Source organism: Cyclopterus lumpus, chromosome 17, assembly GCF_009769545.1.
Source record: "Cyclopterus lumpus isolate fCycLum1 chromosome 17, fCycLum1.pri, whole genome shotgun sequence".
Lineage (NCBI taxonomy): Eukaryota > Metazoa > Chordata > Actinopteri > Perciformes > Cyclopteridae > Cyclopterus > Cyclopterus lumpus.
The window spans coordinates 2,373,203-2,389,925 of NC_046982.1; the positions used below are offsets into that span (position 1 = coordinate 2,373,203).

At 42.5% G+C, this 16,723-nt stretch overlaps 2 protein-coding genes and 1 long non-coding RNA gene across 3 annotated transcripts; 1 reads left to right on the forward strand and 2 right to left on the reverse strand.

The window, feature by feature from the left end:
* Positions 1–1,326: 1,326 nt before the first annotated feature.
* On the forward strand, positions 1,327–6,428 carry LOC117747030 (homeobox protein engrailed-2b-like). The gene is made up of 2 exons (XM_034556417.1): positions 1,327–2,520; positions 4,588–6,428. The coding sequence occupies exons 1-2, from the start codon at positions 2,037–2,039 to the stop codon at positions 4,902–4,904; spliced, it is 801 nt and encodes a 266-aa protein (XP_034412308.1). The 5' UTR covers positions 1,327–2,036; the 3' UTR covers positions 4,905–6,428.
* LOC117747031 lies at positions 2,898–4,996 on the reverse strand. Its single transcript, XR_004611375.1, has 2 exons — positions 3,618–4,996; positions 2,898–3,517 (listed from the first exon to the last, which is right to left on the reverse strand). It is a non-coding gene; the product is annotated as an uncharacterized LOC117747031 (long non-coding RNA).
* Positions 6,429–13,228: 6,800 nt separating the features above from the next.
* cnpy1 (canopy FGF signaling regulator 1) lies at positions 13,229–16,703 on the reverse strand. Its single transcript, XM_034556549.1, has 3 exons — positions 15,537–16,703; positions 13,812–13,908; positions 13,229–13,395 (listed from the first exon to the last, which is right to left on the reverse strand). Exons 1-3 carry the CDS (start codon positions 15,759–15,761, stop codon positions 13,355–13,357), a joined length of 363 nt encoding a protein of 120 aa, XP_034412440.1. The 5' UTR covers positions 15,762–16,703; the 3' UTR covers positions 13,229–13,354.
* Between the last annotated feature and the right edge of the window lie 20 nt (positions 16,704–16,723).

Genomic DNA, 16,723 nt, shown 5'->3' on the forward strand with positions numbered 1-16,723 from the left:
TACATTCAGCATGCCATCATGTCACCATAGATGATCTCTGTTCGAGTCCACTTTGAGCTTGGGGATCTGGTTTAACGGCTTCTAGAGGATCCTGTTAGAAGGTTCTAAAGGGACCACCATATGTTCTACTGCACGCGGTGCTGCTCCTTTTATTCAAGTGTTCAGTGCAGCTAAACAAGTGCTTCAGGCACAAGGTGAGGAGGTACAGAGGCTGCTTCAGAGGTGGTGATGGCGCATCTGAAATGTGCACGCGTTCAGATCCTTCCTTCTTTTTTAAAGCATCAGAGCCGAAAGGCCGACAACCTCCGTGAAGAGGAGACCTCCCCATCATCATCATCATCATCATCATCATCATCATCATCAACATCATCAACAGAACGCTCGGCCAGTGTCATCGGTCACATGAGAGGATCCGGCAACATCATGCAGGGATCTCAGCTTCCGAACTCAGACGTGAGTTCACTTTGTGAGTAAACAGCCTTTATTAAGTCCAACATTTCATCATGTCACATGGTTGCTTAATATTTGTTTGCACGTGAGCGGGTCTTCGTCTCTGTTCGCCGGCTCTCGCGATCCGCATCCGCTGAAGATGAGAATATACATATATATATATATATATATATATATATATATATATATATATATATATATATATATATATATATATATATATATACCTCACAGTTCTATTATGCAAACTAGAGGGAGATCGCCCTCCACGTGATCCCGACCAGAGGCCGGGCCTGAGCCTGCAGGTCACCCATCGAGGCGTCTGACAGTTATGGCTCAAAGGCACAATCCATTATGTAATGTAAACATTAACAATAAGGCAGCAGACATGTTAAATTAAATCAGGAAAATGGCAGATGAATATTTTTATTATTCCAAAATGAATGAGTCGTGAAAATAAAAAGCACGAGGAGACAGTGTTATGATCCACAATACCTTATTCTCTGGTAAATGACTGATGGGTGCTACATTTGGTCTCTATGGGAAAGATGGTGCAGCTGAGGTGAAAGTAGCCTGCCGCTAATCATTGGACGTGCAGCCAAGTGGTAATAAGTACTCCTGTTAAAATATAGTTATACTAAGACGCTTAGCAGCACAAACTGCCTGCTCACAACTGTTCAGGAAATGTAGCCCAATATCTGTCCTCAAACAACACCTGCCGGTTGAATCAAAGATGGAGTGCATGGACTTTTTTACATGTCTTAGTTTTGGGTGACCTGAGCTACAAATCATGTCGGGCTCTTAGAATAATATTCACGGCAGTGCCACTGTATTTCAGTTTGGTCTTCATATTCATGTGAGGAGTGTCATCATCACTTACTATCTGAGAGCTGCTGAACGGGATTCTCCTCCAGCAACCGTAACCATATTCAAAATTCAATCTGTGCCTTTAAATGTTCATGTAATAATACATTTCCGCTGTAACCTGAATGCATCATAAACTCACTGGGTGGATTGGATTAATCTGCATCTCCAGGGATTTCTGGGAAGCTCACATGACACCAACTCGCCAGCTCTATTGGTCCGAGGCACGTGTCTGAGAGACCCGTAGTACAACGTCATCACAGCGTCTCGCAGCCAATCATAAATGAGAACAAAAATCCGTAGTGAAAGTATTTGAGCGGCGTCTTCATCAGGCCAGTTAGTTCGGGAAGCATCACAAATTGTGTGCAAGGACCCGGAAAAATTAAAGAGGCCAGACTCTAGTTTTTTAAAAATCGATTTACATTTCTTCGATGAAAACCTCCGCAGCAGGTCCAGCCATGAGGAGGAGGCTTTCACCAGAAAGTCAAGCATGATTTTTCTTTGTCAAATTCATAAGAGGCGCGTTTTCACAGCAAAAGACAAATCTGCTATTCTGCCCCAAAAGGAATTATTCTAGCTCATCGACGTGTTTGTTTTTGGAGTCATAAATATAGTAGTCTAATTAGGTGATCACTAAGCGGACGGGACAACACGCAATTGGAAGTACTACTCTGCAGCAGGGCACAGAGAAAGAGGTGCTGAGGGGGAGCAGCTCCATCAGGATGGAAGGGAATGCTCGCCGAGAACCAGAGCGCGCAGAGGACTCCGGAGAGGAGTCCAACCGGGCCATCCTACCTCTCCTCCAGCCACCTGGACACCAGCTGCACCGGATCACCAACTTTTACATCGACAACATTTTAAGACCGGACTTCGGCCGAAATAGAAAGGACGGGACTTTGGTCCGGGATGGAGACAGTCTGGGAGGGATCATACGAAGAGAGGAGCAGGCAGGGAGAAAGTCTTCCAAAATTGGCAACCCGCAGCAGGGTGGAGCAGGAGGCGAGGAGGAGGAAGACACGGGAGCATCCGACGACCAGCATCCGGACACTGAGGCCAGGGGGCCTGACCTGATAGCCGGTGATGGGGCCGTGAAGAGTCGCGGGGACCGCTGCCGCAGCCCCGAGGCCGGCTCGGCTCCTGCGTCCAAGCCGATGCTGTGGCCGGCCTGGGTTTATTGTACCCGCTACTCAGACCGCCCGTCAGCAGGTTGGTGGAAATATTGTTCGGACACTTTTTGTTCATTGAAATAAAAAATAAAGAATAAGAAATTAATACATACATTAATTCTTGAAGGAAGTCTAATAAATAGCCTGAGTCCGTTAAAAACAGCTAGTTTTTCTTTCAGAGAGAGAAAAGCTCTGATTGCAAAAAATTTCAATTTAAAAGCTCTGGAGGTTCATTCTTTAGAAAAAATGTGACATTTTATTCTCTGAGTCCTGCAACCCCCAATCCTACTTAATAGACATATCACTTGTAACAATTGATAAATCAGTTATTTCACCATCATTACTAATATCATCTTATTATGTCAGTTTCAATATTTAAAAAAATCATATAACATTTTTAGAAAAGACACGGATATATTTGACACAAAACAAACTATTTTATTGAAGATTATAAAGTCATTGCAGTTGTTTTGGGTGGAAGTGGATTTAGATTTCGCCTTTAAATGAAGATAAAGTGACGAGACGACCCGCTGCTGTCGAAGGCGGTTGTGAAAATGAAATTCAAATGAAATACGAGTCAAATATAAAATGAAAAATATGGAGAAGTGAAGTAAAACCAAGTTTAACGCCATTGTTCCTCAGTCTTCTTTGTTGATGTACCATTAGCATATTTTTTGACAATGGGGGGTCTAAAAAGTGAGGGCCGTGTGTCCCAAAAAAAGCAGCATTCGATGTGAAAGACTGAGAGAAGCTCAAAGTATTTCACCCGCCAACGAAATAGAAAACGATTTTTGACAACATGGCCATGTTCCGAGAGGCAGCACCTCGGGTTCAAGCTGCTCCGTGGAAGTGGACTTGTTTCAATAACGGGTCTCAAAGCAGCCAGCAGCCGCACGCAGGGACGAGATGTGCACGAAGCTTAAGAACTCCAAACCAAATGTTCGTGTCTTTGTTGGATGGAAAACACAGAAAGTTGGCATCGAGGCCCGGGCCGCGTTTCTTCTCACAAAGGGCCCTTGGAGAGGTCAGGGAGGCTGCTGCGGGACCGAGCACACGTTTTATGTTTTATTATTGGCTCATATTTTAGAAGATTGTATAAGCGTGTCGGGATTGTTGTCAAACCAAATGCACTTTTACTTTGATGGGATAAGACATCACGTGGAAGTGTTGGATGGGTGCTACTCGGACTCTGCCGTTAAGGTGGGCTAGTATCAGGAAACAAGCCTCTGCATATTAGAACAGAAACAACGCTCTTTTTAGGAAAGTATTACACAAATGGAGTTCCTATGGTAACAGGAGGGAAAGAGGCGCCTTACTCCCCATCCTCCATCATATCCTAACCCCACCCCCATCTGCACCCCTCCTCCCGTTCTCATTAGTCTGCAGCAGAGCTGGAGGACATGCAGCTGCAGCCTGGCGGGTTAGAACTCCATTTCAGTCCTGAGGTTGGAATGAAAAGTTCTGACCAGGAGGTATATCTCAGAATATTTCCCTTCAGATTGACATAACCTCCTCTTTAAATATTTTAGCACAGGTAGAACCAAAAAATGAAGTCTCATAGAATATATCAAGAAGTAGACAACTTCAGTGCGATCAAGAAAAGTCAGAACGAACCCTTATAGCTGATGCGATAGTAAATCATTTAAGGCGCATTCTTACCTACAACTACATTTCAATTGTTATACATTCCATAACTTTATTATTGAGTTAAAACCTAGCAAAATTATTTATTGACCTCAAACACTTTCTCGCCAAACGCCCAGTGGTTCTTTAGACATTATGATGATAAAATAAATATAACAATGACGTTTGTATTCCATTCCCATTGCAACACCATGTTATCATTAACCTGACAGTCACACTACCGAATACCTATACCGTAATAACTCAAGTTATTCGTTATTTTATTTTATATTAGTTATTATAATAATACCTAAAGTTATTATATATATACATATATATTTATATAACTAAAGTTATTATATAAATAATAACTAAAAATAGATATATATTTATATAAGTTATGATGATAGTAAAGTCTGCCTATATGAAGCTAAATGTGATCAGAGACTGTTCATAATCCTAATGTGTTTTGTCCTCACCAAAGGGCCCAGATCCCGCAAGCCAAAGAAGGACCCGACCCCGAGTAAAGAGGACAAGCGGCCCCGGACGGCCTTCACCGCGGAGCAGCTCCATCGGTTAAAAACGGAGTTCCAAAACAACCGGTACCTGACCGAGCAGCGGAGGCAGAGCCTCGCCCTGGATCTTGTCCTTAACGAGTCTCAGATCAAGATCTGGTTTCAGAACAAACGGGCCAAAATCAAGAAAGCCACCGGGAATAAAAACGCTCTGGCGCTGCATCTCATGGCGCAGGGACTGTACAACCACGCCGGGTCCAAGGACGCCAAGTCGGACAGCGAGTAGAGGAGGCCCGGGGACCGGAGGGGGTTCTGAGCCATGCAATAAAACCACTCCAGTACCAGCATTCATATTTAAAACTCAAACACAGACGGTATTGTGACATTTGCTCTGTGCTTGTGTGTGCGTGCGTGCGTGCGTGCGTGCGGGTTGCAGTAATGACGATGTCACAATCGGAATTTCCCATAGAGCACAACAAGCTACAACCCGCAACGTCCTCCTTAAACCAGCTCCGGGTGCGCGAGCGCAAACCTTTGCTGTGACCACGCGACCTCCATCATGGTGTGAGTCTGTTAGGACGGCCTCGTGCGTCACAGGTTCACAAAGAGCCCCGGGACCGTGTCAGAAGGCCTACTGGAGTAGTATTTTCCAGAGCAGCAACATTGACAATAGAATGCAGCACTGTCGGGTCAAGCGCGAGAGGACCGGGTCCAAACACGGGGACACCCGGACAAACCACGGTCAAACGGGACAACTTTAGAATGGGCCGTGACGGAGGGACACACTGACCTTTGAACCGGCCAACACAGATGGACCAAGTGTCTGTGCGTGGTCCAATAGGAGCCTCGAGGCCGGGGAAAGTGGACTGGACAGGCCTGTGTCCCGTAGGCTCGACTGATTGATTATGAAAACTATATGCTGAAATCCAAAGATTTGTTTTTGCTGCATTCTGGGAGCTGTGAAGAAAATAGCCGACTTTGTGTTGTTTGTGTTTTGTACTTGTGCTTTTCCTCTTCACTCTCCCGTCCCCGGCCTCCAGGCCTGTCCGGGCCCCGCGGTGTGGCGAAGGGACGACACGTTTCGTCCCTGGAATAAATACAAGTGTCTGTTTAATTACAAAATGAGTCCTCGCGAAAGAGCTGGCAATGAACAGAGCAGCCCATTCCAGGCTCCACCTGAATGTACCAAGATCACATTCGTTTTGATTTTGATTTTCTTTGAATGCTTATTTGAACAAATAAATGAGCCGAACACTAAAGCCAGCCTCCCATCAGCAGGACTCTCTCCGCTCCTCTCCGGCCCGGCCCGCCCTGGACCTCGAGTGTCACGTGCTTTTACGAATGTTCAAGAAAACAGGCAACGTGTACGTGTCGTTAACAAAGACCATTCTATTTTTATTTATAAAAGGGACATCTGTAGCCATGTGGAAACGGGGCTCTGGAGTGTTTACATAACTTATTTTCCTGCAATAACGTGTGTGTTAGAATGCGACACGTGTCCGGCCTTCTCCCGGTCTAAATCATGTGGATCCAAACCAAACCGTGGTCTTACGATGCTGTGAATGTTTATGTTTATTTTATCTACTGAGGTCCATTTTTCTTACATTCAATCCCAAACCTGGACAAGCTTCTGCCTTAAACGTGAGTAAATACAACCAGGGTATATTTACTGTGGGGTAAAGAAAGAGCCGTTTTCTACAATGACATTTTGACATCAGGATTATTAAAGATAAAATAACAAACACATTTAGTTGTTTTTTTCCCTTTCAGCCGAGGGTCTCTTTTATATGATGTAAATAATTTATATCATAACGGTGTGATGGTAAATAAAAGATAATGAAAAATGTGTGTTTCTAGAAGATTATTTTATTGCATACACTGAAACACACACACAACAAATCCCATGTATTTAGTAAGTTGATTTGATGAGTCAGCGGGTGGTTTTATTGAAATATCCTCCTAATGATTAGCAGACACATGGATCACTTCTATCTGCACACAGTCAGACTCGTCCATCGTCGACATGACAAAAGGCCGTTTGACAGACAGCCGGTATCAACTTGTATCCTGTGTCTGCAGGCTGGAAAACATCACAAAGTAAAGCCCATATATATATATATATATATATATATATATATATATATATATATATATCATAAAGTATATCCAGTCTAATGGAATGCCAGTTACAGTACTATGTTGTTGTCCACATGTTAAATCCAATCATTATTATTGTTTTTAATAAATCTAAATTAAGCTGTGATATCATGTTTTGGACTGCATGCTTCTATATTCTTTAAAAATAAATACAAATGACATGTTTGAGGCTTCCTCAGTGTTCTTGAAAACAGAATACTAAATACTCAGATTCAAAAGTCTTTTCCAACCATAATTGAAAATCATAGTACATTGTAGGCTATTGTGTCAAACCGATGGAGGACATGACCAGGTGGATAAGACATCAATCATACTGTCATTTAAAGAGGGGACTCCTCCTGTCCTTCTGCTTGCAAGATACCTTGTGCTTTATTAATGTAAAGCAGTGTTTAACAATCAAACACTCTTATCCAGAATCAAAAGTCTGTGCTCCAGGATATCTGAACTCTGATCTCTACATATGACTTGGATCATATTCATGTGCAATTCAGGGTGTTTTTTCTGTGGATCACACCAACACAATATGAAAGCCACTTTGGAAGAACTGAACTGGTCACAGAGGATCTGAGAATAAAAAGGCATGCAATAATAACTAAATGAGTTGATACCAGGTTCATCAGCTGGTAAAGACTGCACACCGAGGGTTCCTGTCTTTTATACATGACACAAACACTGATAGAGTGTTTGGATGAAACAGTAAAGGTGACATTTGGAAACTTAGCCTCTTAGTCCTTACTTTGAGTTTATTGTTTATTATCAGTTTCTTACGAACAAAGTCTGCACATCATAGATGGAACTTAAAACATACGCGACTAAGGACTGACTCATGCAAGGTCAGAACACTGCATCCTCCAGTCAAATGAACTGAGTCCACCAAGTATCCTAGACGTCTCAGATAAGTCCTTTCTGTACTGTATGTTGTTCACCTGAACATCTATCAGAAAAAAGAAATAGAGAAAGCAATAGGGAGAGCAGAAGGAGATCCAGAAGGTTTCCTGTGACTCGTCCACTGGCAGCAGCAGTGACCTGAGCTCTCTGAATGGCTGCTGGAGCCTCATCTGCATTTCCTTTCTTAGCTGGCTTGTATGTGGAAGTAACGCTGACTTGATGAGCTGAGCTGCTACTCTACTCTGAACTACTCTGGAGGGGAAGAAAAGCTGCAAGCTGGGTTTCTATGCACAGTCTGTCAGTCTAAAAGGGGGGGGGGGGGGGGTTATAATGGCCAGAGCACCTGGATGAAGGTCAAAATTATTTGGGTGTCCTTGCAAAGAGCAACAGGTGACAACCCTACAGCCAAGAAATGATGAGAAATGAACATCCCCATTCCCAGGACTGAATGATTTGTTTTTATCACGGCTAAAATGTTGCATCAAATACATCAAATTAAATCTATTTATCAAATGTATTCTCATATTGGGTCTGACCCAAAAGCTTTTATAACTTTCCAAATGTCAAGAATTTCATATATAACCTCTTAGAAAGATGAAACTATTTGGACTAAATCCTCTCTTCTGTTCCCTGGTTCAGTCAAAGATTGTGGTTACAGTTTAAAAAGAAAACTACAACGTATTGCTAGTGTGGGATACGTGCTCCGGTCTCCTGCATAAAGGTTGGATGTGCTCCAAGGCCTCGATACTCCAAAGTGGACGTGCACATAGTTTTGTCCTACATTGGCCATCAAAGGCTGATGTTATAGGAATGCAATGGATTCTGGGATATGGTCGTCCACTCTAGTGGGCTGAAAACCATCAGATTTCAAGCTACCTTTTTTTTTATCTCACAGGTTCTCAAAATAATTAAATCTTTTTCTAATTCTGAGATGTATTAAGCTTGTTAAAATGTATGCAGTTGAAAAGATTGAATTGTCACCTGAACAAAGTTTCAGAATAATTACACTTCCTTTTGATGTTCTCTTTAAACTAGATATGTATATCTGTGAAGTTATGTGCTGACTTCTCTTTAAACTACTAAGGGAATAATCATCTCGAATCAGGATCCACTTCCTAGCTTTCAACTGCGTCTCATAAGTTGAGATGAGTGCAGCTCACATACTGATCCCACATTCTAGAATGAAATTCCAAGCTTTGTGGCATCATTTGGAACATTGTAAAGAGCAACAACGCTCAGACATACACTGCAATCACTGCCGCTATCAGGTTACAGCTAACAACACAATCAACCTGCAGGCACGCTTTCATCCTGGAGTTCTCAAAAGAGAGCGGTAACAGTAAAACCAAGCCCCAGAGTCTTGTCTACTTGTTGAGACACAAATGCTGCTAAATCTGTCCTGTTGTTTTCTGCTTAGAAACACAAAATTCAAGGGGCAAAACATAAAAAAACATCTTATTTACTCAAAGTTCATCCATCTCCTTGTCATAAACCTAACCCCTCCAATAGGCCGAGGCAAAGGGCAGACGAGTAGAGAAAAGAAAAGTACATATCACAAAGTATTGATGTCCCCTGTGTCTCCGTCAGACAAAAGATGGCCCCCTTCCCCCCACTGAGTAATTTAGCCATAGTTCTCTAAATGCTTCCTAGTCAAACGTGGAATATGGAATGAAGGGGACGGGGGCTTTGTGGCGGAAATATAATTACGGCAGCTAAAAGCTAGTGAAGGAGGAGAATGGGGGATGACATCAGACCAATTTCACACCCGGGCCTCGGATGGCCAGGCCAAGCCTGGGCCTCGCCGTGCAACACTGATCAAAGCCTGCTGCAGCTGCCCCAAAAGCCAAAAAAAAGAGGGAGACTTAACTATGCTAATCTCCAGGACAAATATATTTTAATCTTGTTAGAATACAAGTTAATGCCGCAGCTCAGTGACCAAACTTTATGCTATAAGAGTAAAAGGATACAAGAACACAAAATCACACTTTGTCTCCAGGTTTCTCTATTCAACAAGTGAATGTTGAGTCTTAGAAAAACAACATTTGAATTAATTCTCAAGTAGTCAGAGCTCGGTCATGATGCTCTCAAGCACTGTAGCACATGTCCTCAAGTAAGGGATAGATTTAGCTGTGCCATCATTGGCTGCCATCACAGATCTCCTGCCATTTCAAGTCAATCAGTCAGGGGAGATGGGTGTGGCCAACAAACACTCTAGGGGGCGCTATAGAGCCATTTCTTTATACCCAAATGCAAGACCCCTAAAATATCAACATTTTCACCAGTCCTGATATGCATGTCAAATTGAACACATTTTGGGATATGATAAAGCCCCCAAAAAGGCAATTCAATTGGCAGAATATGAAAAACAATAAACATGACAGTTTCAAAAGGGCATTCGCTGGCCTATTGTTGTCAGTGCTCGGGCCCTAATAATAATCATAAAAGCAGGACAGGAAAGGAAATGAGTATTTAATGGGTGCGAGAGTTGCTGGTATCCCTTGTTCTGTCAGGTAGCGACACCATGTGTGTTCTACTGTAACTCCAATCCGCGGGCAGGCTGGAAACCAATCATCGAGGTTGGTAGGATCAGCAGCCAGACACATGAAGGTGGACGAATGGTTCAAGCTGACGTCACTAACACGATGAGCAGGTGCAGCGCTGTGTACGAGTGCTCTGTATAAAGTGGTAAATGGACTGGACTTGTATGTATATTTTCTAGTCTTCTGACCACTCTTTGACACTCCATGACATCATATACCCATTCACGCCCATTCATACACTGATGGGAGGAGCTACCATGCAAGGTGCCACCTGTCCATCAGGACTAACATTCATACACTGATGGGAGGAGCTACCATGCAAGGTACCACCTGTCCATCAGTACTAACATTCATACACTGATGGGAGGAGCTACCATGCAAGGTGCCACCTACACATCAGGACTAACATTCATACACTGATGGGAGGAGCTACCATGCAAGGTGCCACCTACACATCAGGACTAACATTCATACACTGATGGGAGGAGCTACCATGCAAGGTACCACCTGTCCATCAGGACTAACATTCATACACTGATGGGAGGAGCTACCATGCAAGGTACCACCTGTCCTTTAGGACTAACATTCATATACTGATGGGAGGAGCTACCATGCAAGGTACCACCTGTCCATCAGGACTAGCATTCATACACTGATGGGAGGAGCTACCATGCAAGGTACCACCTGTCCTTTAGGACTAACATTCATATACTGATGGGAGGAGCTACCATGCAAGGTGCCACCTACACATCAGGACTAACTAACATTCCTACACCGTAGGCACAGCTACAGGAGACATTTGGGGTTAAGTGGCTTCAAGCTTCAAGCCCTTATTGATAGAGTGTTATAGCTGTTTGAGAAATGAGAGAAGAGATGTTTTTGTTGAGACTGCAGAATTATTTTGGTTTAGTTTCAGTTTGAAAAGAAAGAAGGAAGAAAAGAAAAGCTTGAAAAATAAAAAAGCTAAATGAACACCCGTCTAATTGTTGAAATTAATTTGGATGCAATCCACCAAATATAAAACTAAATTAGTTTTCACACCACTTGTCATAAGGCTTGGTGTCACAGTGATATGTTCTGCATAACTCACTAGCTTCTTCCATTTTGCAATATAAAAGAGAACATTGTTAGTGTAATTAACTAAGAGGTAATAGGGTTTTAGTCATTTCCCAAAACATTTGGTCACTGACTCAAACAGCAGGAAATAGTACATTTGTTGGTGACTACTTTCAGTGACGGATTAATCCACACATGGTGCTCTAAGTGAGTATTTGTGGCAGCAGGGTGGTGTTTGTTGAATCGTCTCAAAATAAGATACATTATGGTGACAGTGTGGCTCCCTGATGTGTGTATAAAGCAGCTCTAGGGCACAGAATAATTTCTGCCAAATTATGGGGTAAGTGGAATATGTGAAAAGCCACATTTGAATAGCGTCTCTATAACATCTGTCATACAGTGTTGTTCATATGAAATTAAGTTTGGAGTTGATGTACATCTATATGTAGCTGTATTTAATACTGGGGACAGCTTGAGGACTGCTTGTTAGTCCATGCGGACCATCATGAAGATCCCACCTTTACTCTACCAATGTGCTACATAGCAGTGCTGCATTACATGCTGGGTTTCCTCATAGAACGTGCACAGCATCAACCACCTCTATACACGTGACCTCATATGAGCGTGGCTTTGGACATAGAAAGATAAACATGGAGGTCAAAGCTTACAGAGTAAAGAATTAGACTGCCCCATTGCCTAGAAAATTAAATAAAACCTTTCTCTTATTATTTCGATGTACTTGCACGATTCTTGCTATTTTCAGGCTTTGCCACAGGGTATGAATGTGTTTTAAAACGAAAAATAAAATGTTGGGTACTCATAAATGCATGTTCCAATCTACACACAAATACCAAGCATTTTGAACACAAGTAAAGGAGGTTTACAAATGCACACATGAATATATTTATGTCATATTCATTGAATGTGTTCTAACTCTGTAACACTGTTCATTCTGTACACATGACATATATTACTTCTGTCCATCCGGGGAGAGGGATCCTCCTCTGTTGCTCTCCTGAAGTTTTCTTCCCTTTTTCCCCCATTAAAGGTTTTTTTTCTGTTTCCGATGTGAGGTCCTGGGACAGGGATGTCATATGTGTACAGATTGTAAAGCCCTCTGAGGGTAATTTGTAATTTGGGTATGCTGCGTTTGAGTGCTGGTGGAAAACTGGGACATCTGGGATTTTGGTGAAATCGTGTGTAATCTCAAAGTGGGAAAGAAGTTTCTTTGAAATAGACAGAATAGCAATATTATATGGTTTAGTTATGCTGGGTGGGGGGGACGTGTTCTTCTGCTACTTGCTGTCCAGTCCTGAGCATGTGAGACTAAACTGACTTCTTACAAAATGGAGTCCTTGTAAAGGTTGCACAAACACCTGTTTTAAGTGAATTCAGTCAGGTTTGAGTAATGCATATACTGAGAGGAGCTCTGCCTCTGAACGTGTGAACCTTCAGCATATCAATGGTCAGTGTGCAGGCCAATCACCAAGCAGCTGCTTCTACATCTGGCCCAATCAGACGATGGATTCTTTAACGTCTGCTGCAGTCTGTAGACCTGCTAGTTTGTATGAGAAGACATACAGCTCCTCACCCTTTAGCAACAAAGATCAAATCATGCTGTGACCATTATTTAGAATAATAATAATGCTGTTATTGTTAACAATACAGTTTCTATTATTAATAATAATAACATTCATAATAGTAATACAAATGAATGTGAAATATACACATTTTCATTTTAAATTTCTAAATTTTTTCTGTCACAAATGTCCCAGAGTGGTGTAAAACACCAGAAGACGTTTCAGCTGGAGAAATGTTTGGACTGCAGCCCGAAGCGAAGGCAGAAACACAGCCTGAGTGTGATTGTCGTCAGCCAATAAGAAGCAGCAGCTGACAACACAGAAAGCTGTTCCGACTCCAGCGAGCAGCGACTTCAAGCCGCAGACAAAAAATAACGTGAACAAAATAGTTTCTCAAGATTTCTTCTTTTATTTATTTTAAAAGATTTTGGGTGAAAAAAGGATTTTGTTAAAGTCTTTTTTATGATCTTTGTTACAAAACTGGTCCCACCTTCCTCCACTGAAAATCTAGAAGACTATAACTCCTCGTTAGTGTTCCGGCTGTCTTTACAGTAGTCTGAAATCAAAGGAAAGACACAAATATGAGCAGTTGTGTTGAGGTTAAACACAATAAAAATAGATACATTAATTATTATGTGGCATTGTACAGGAGTTCACCAGGATGTTTAGAATGAAACCCCACAAACCCATCTCAGTATAATTCTGTCTTGAGTCACATTCTAACAAAATGGCCTCGCTCTCATCTTTCTGTTACATAAGGATGTGGAAGTCAAACCCAACAGGGAAAATAAGCAATAGACCAACAGACGAGTACATTTTACAAATCATCATTGTACTATTGAGCTAAGAAATATATTGAAATGCAGAAACAAGCAGCATCAAAACACGAGTACTAATCTATCAATGATATTGTAATAAAACAGCTTCCTTTATGAGGGGAGTGATTTTTTGAGTGCAGAGAGCAGTTGGTACCTGAGACTCTGTTGCATAACTCCTGGTGCATGTGCTCCATGTCCTTGCTGAACAGAGAGATGATATCATCCTCCAGCTCCTCCACGACGGATTCACACTGAGAGAAAAAGAACAGAGACTTGGCCTGGGGAAACAGAGCTGAGGGTCGGCCATGCATACACAACACACACGAGTCTCTTCGCACAATGGTGGTCACGTTTGCAGGGCGGTGGCCATGTTTCCTCGCCATTTGACAAACTGTTCGGCTTCACTTATATTCACTTCAACCTGATACTAGTTTACTCCATTTGGATTTCAGCAGGTAGTCCTGAAAGAATTTGGATCTTTCTTTTTCTAGAAGGAAAGCATGCAGCAACCTGACCGGAAAAGTGAAAATGCCATGTGGTGTGAATGTATTCCATGAAGTGAGCAGCAGGACCGATTGGAGCTGATTACATCTTGAATCCAGAACAAAGCACCGGGAGCTCCCATTTTAAATCAGGCTCCAGATCCTTCAGGACCTTCAAATTCAGCTTCAGGTCTGTCTGCAATAACCACATTATACAGATGTATAAGTGATGTGGACAAGCATCTTTAGTTTCCCAGGAAGCCTAATTAAGATGGCAAAAGGAGGGAGTTTAAAACTCCAATTAAAACCTTTGAGGTGGGTTCTACTTCACTTTGTTCTTGCATGGGGAACCTTTATTGAATCCACTGTCCTGATCTGATTTACGACATGGCCATATGACTTGTATTACATTACATTGTGTTACATTAAGCATGTGACATACAAGAAAAATACAACTGCTCGCTAGGTTAACTATTTCATCAGAAATGTCTGAATGAATGTATTCAGGTCATTCTGAATCTGTATCCTCTGTATATAGTTCTCTGTATGTTCTATTGCACCTGGAAACATGATCCACGTTTAAGTTTCATTCATAAAAAAACTATCGATAAGTCAATCACATGACACAACATGGCATAATGTGGCAAAGCTAGCAGCTAGCAGCTTCATACCAATCCTAGTTACACCTTGCTACAGAAGTCACAGACACATCAGCAACCACTTTCTGAGGAGATTACGAGGGAACGTTTCTACCCACCAACTGCAGGCGGATTGACCCAAGCGGCAGAAACATGACACAGATCACAGAGTAAAAGAGGATATACGGCAATCTGAGACTTGAGTGAAATGTTGGGATGAGTGTGCAACAAGTGGGCACTAAAACTATACACAGTAAAGACTCCAGACACGTGGAAGTTTAAAAATAATATCTGTTAATTTTTCTGAGTTCTAATTTGCTTCATATGTGTTGTTCCAATATTTCTGTGAATATTATTTTCTTTGTAATTCTAAGTCTAAATCATTAATTATATATACATATATATATATATATATATATATATATATATATATATATATATAAAAAGAGAACATTTAATAGTAAAAAAATGATAATAGTAAAAATAATTTACACAATTGATTGCTTTTGATTAGCCAGTGTTACATAGGCATCCAATTTACACAGGGTATTTCAGACATCAATGTTTATGCAGCAACCCAATTTATTAAACAACTAGTTGAAAATTGAAAGTAGTAGGACATTTTTTTAAATGTAGGAAGGACACACAGTGAAGGATTAAGCTGTAGAAACTCAGTCCTGCACTGCAAAAGCCTCAAACCTACACATGTCCCTAAATTAGTCCACATTACAGTTCAATCACAATTTTTTTTGCACTCACTGCGAATTTCAGGGCGTTGGATGCCTCGGGTCCGTCGAATTGGAAATTTTTGAAGTCGGGGAAGTCCCCGGTGGCCCCGCTGCTCCTGGGAGCAAACCTCATGTACTGTTTGTGCTGGGTGTCGGGGTCCACGTGGAGGGCGTAGTCGCTCATGCTGTTGCACACCCCATCAAGGAGATCGCTGAGGTGAGTCTCTGAACGAGCCAGAGGTACCTGGGAGAACATGGAGACCAGACTTGAGCTGCTTGTGGTCCGGTCTGGATCTTTATGACCTTCCTCTCATTTTCCCAATGTTCCTATACTAACTCAAATGCCTTTGACAGTTGGCTAAACACATGCTGGAGACATGGTAAAAAAAAGAAAGAAAAAAACTATAATATTAAAAATACAGATGGCACATGTGACAAATAACAGAAACAGTTATCTAATGGTGAGAAAAGAAAAAGCACTGAGATACTGCCGGTCTTCAGAGGTCAGCTGTGTTACACCACAGGGCTCTGGGTGGGTCAGCAGGGTGAACTCTCGTTTCCGCCATCCTCACTAACAAACCTCACCCTCCAACTCTGACTTTTAACCTGAGCGGACACCCGCCCCACCTCCAAACTCCACCGTCTTCTTCCTCTCCCCCCTTTGAGGACAAAACCACGAGGCGGTGTTGTCTAGACGGTCAAGACAGGTGCAGCGCCCTGCTCCCACCATCACCAAAAGGATGACCGGGTGACAGGGGTGACGCCCGGGGGATGCGGGGGCCAGGACGGGCGGTGAAAATGGAGAAAGGGGTGTGTGTGCTCTTTACACCTCCAAGCGGGCTGAGAAGGGCCAATGAATGGGGGTGGTTCCCTGAGATGGGTGGGGTCAGTGGAAGAGATGGGAGAAGCAGGGGGCCTCCACAGAAGCCAAGTGCAGGGTAAACAGCTCATTTTCTCAGCTGCGGCACATCCTCTGCTGTTCCTTTTGGCCCATTCATCCCCCCTCCATCCTCCGATGATCAAAGGAGGAAATCTTCCTTGTCTCTTTGGTCAAAAGGTGGCAGAGTTGGTGTGGGGGAGGGGAAGGAACAGAGGAAGAGGGGAGGGTATCTTGCCGATGAACTGGATTTTGTAACAGTGCAGATTTATTATTCCCTGAACCCTTTGTCTCTTTTCAGAATTGACTGGGTTCCCTTCCGGGCCAACACCCCCCCACTG

What these genes read in the sequence shown, in the direction of transcription:
- cnpy1 (XM_034556549.1), bottom strand. Translation starts at nt 15,761, where the DNA reads ATGTTCTCCCAGGTACCTCTGGCTCGTTCAGAGACTCACCTCAGCGAT. An exon ending in CCAACGCCCTGAAATTCGCA is followed by an intron (nt 13,909 to 15,536) that starts GTGAGTGCAAAA and finishes TTTTTCTCTCAG; the next exon opens with TGTGAATCCGTCGTGGAGGA. An exon ending in GTTATGCAACAGAGTCTCAG is followed by an intron (nt 13,396 to 13,811) that starts GTACCAACTGCT and finishes CTTTGATTTCAG; the next exon opens with ACTACTGTAAAGACAGCCGG.
- LOC117747030 (XM_034556417.1), top strand. Translation starts at nt 2,037, where the DNA reads ATGGAAGGGAATGCTCGCCGAGAACCAGAGCGCGCAGAGGACTCCGGA. An exon ending in CTCAGACCGCCCGTCAGCAG is followed by an intron (nt 2,521 to 4,587) that starts GTTGGTGGAAAT and finishes TCCTCACCAAAG; the next exon opens with GGCCCAGATCCCGCAAGCCA.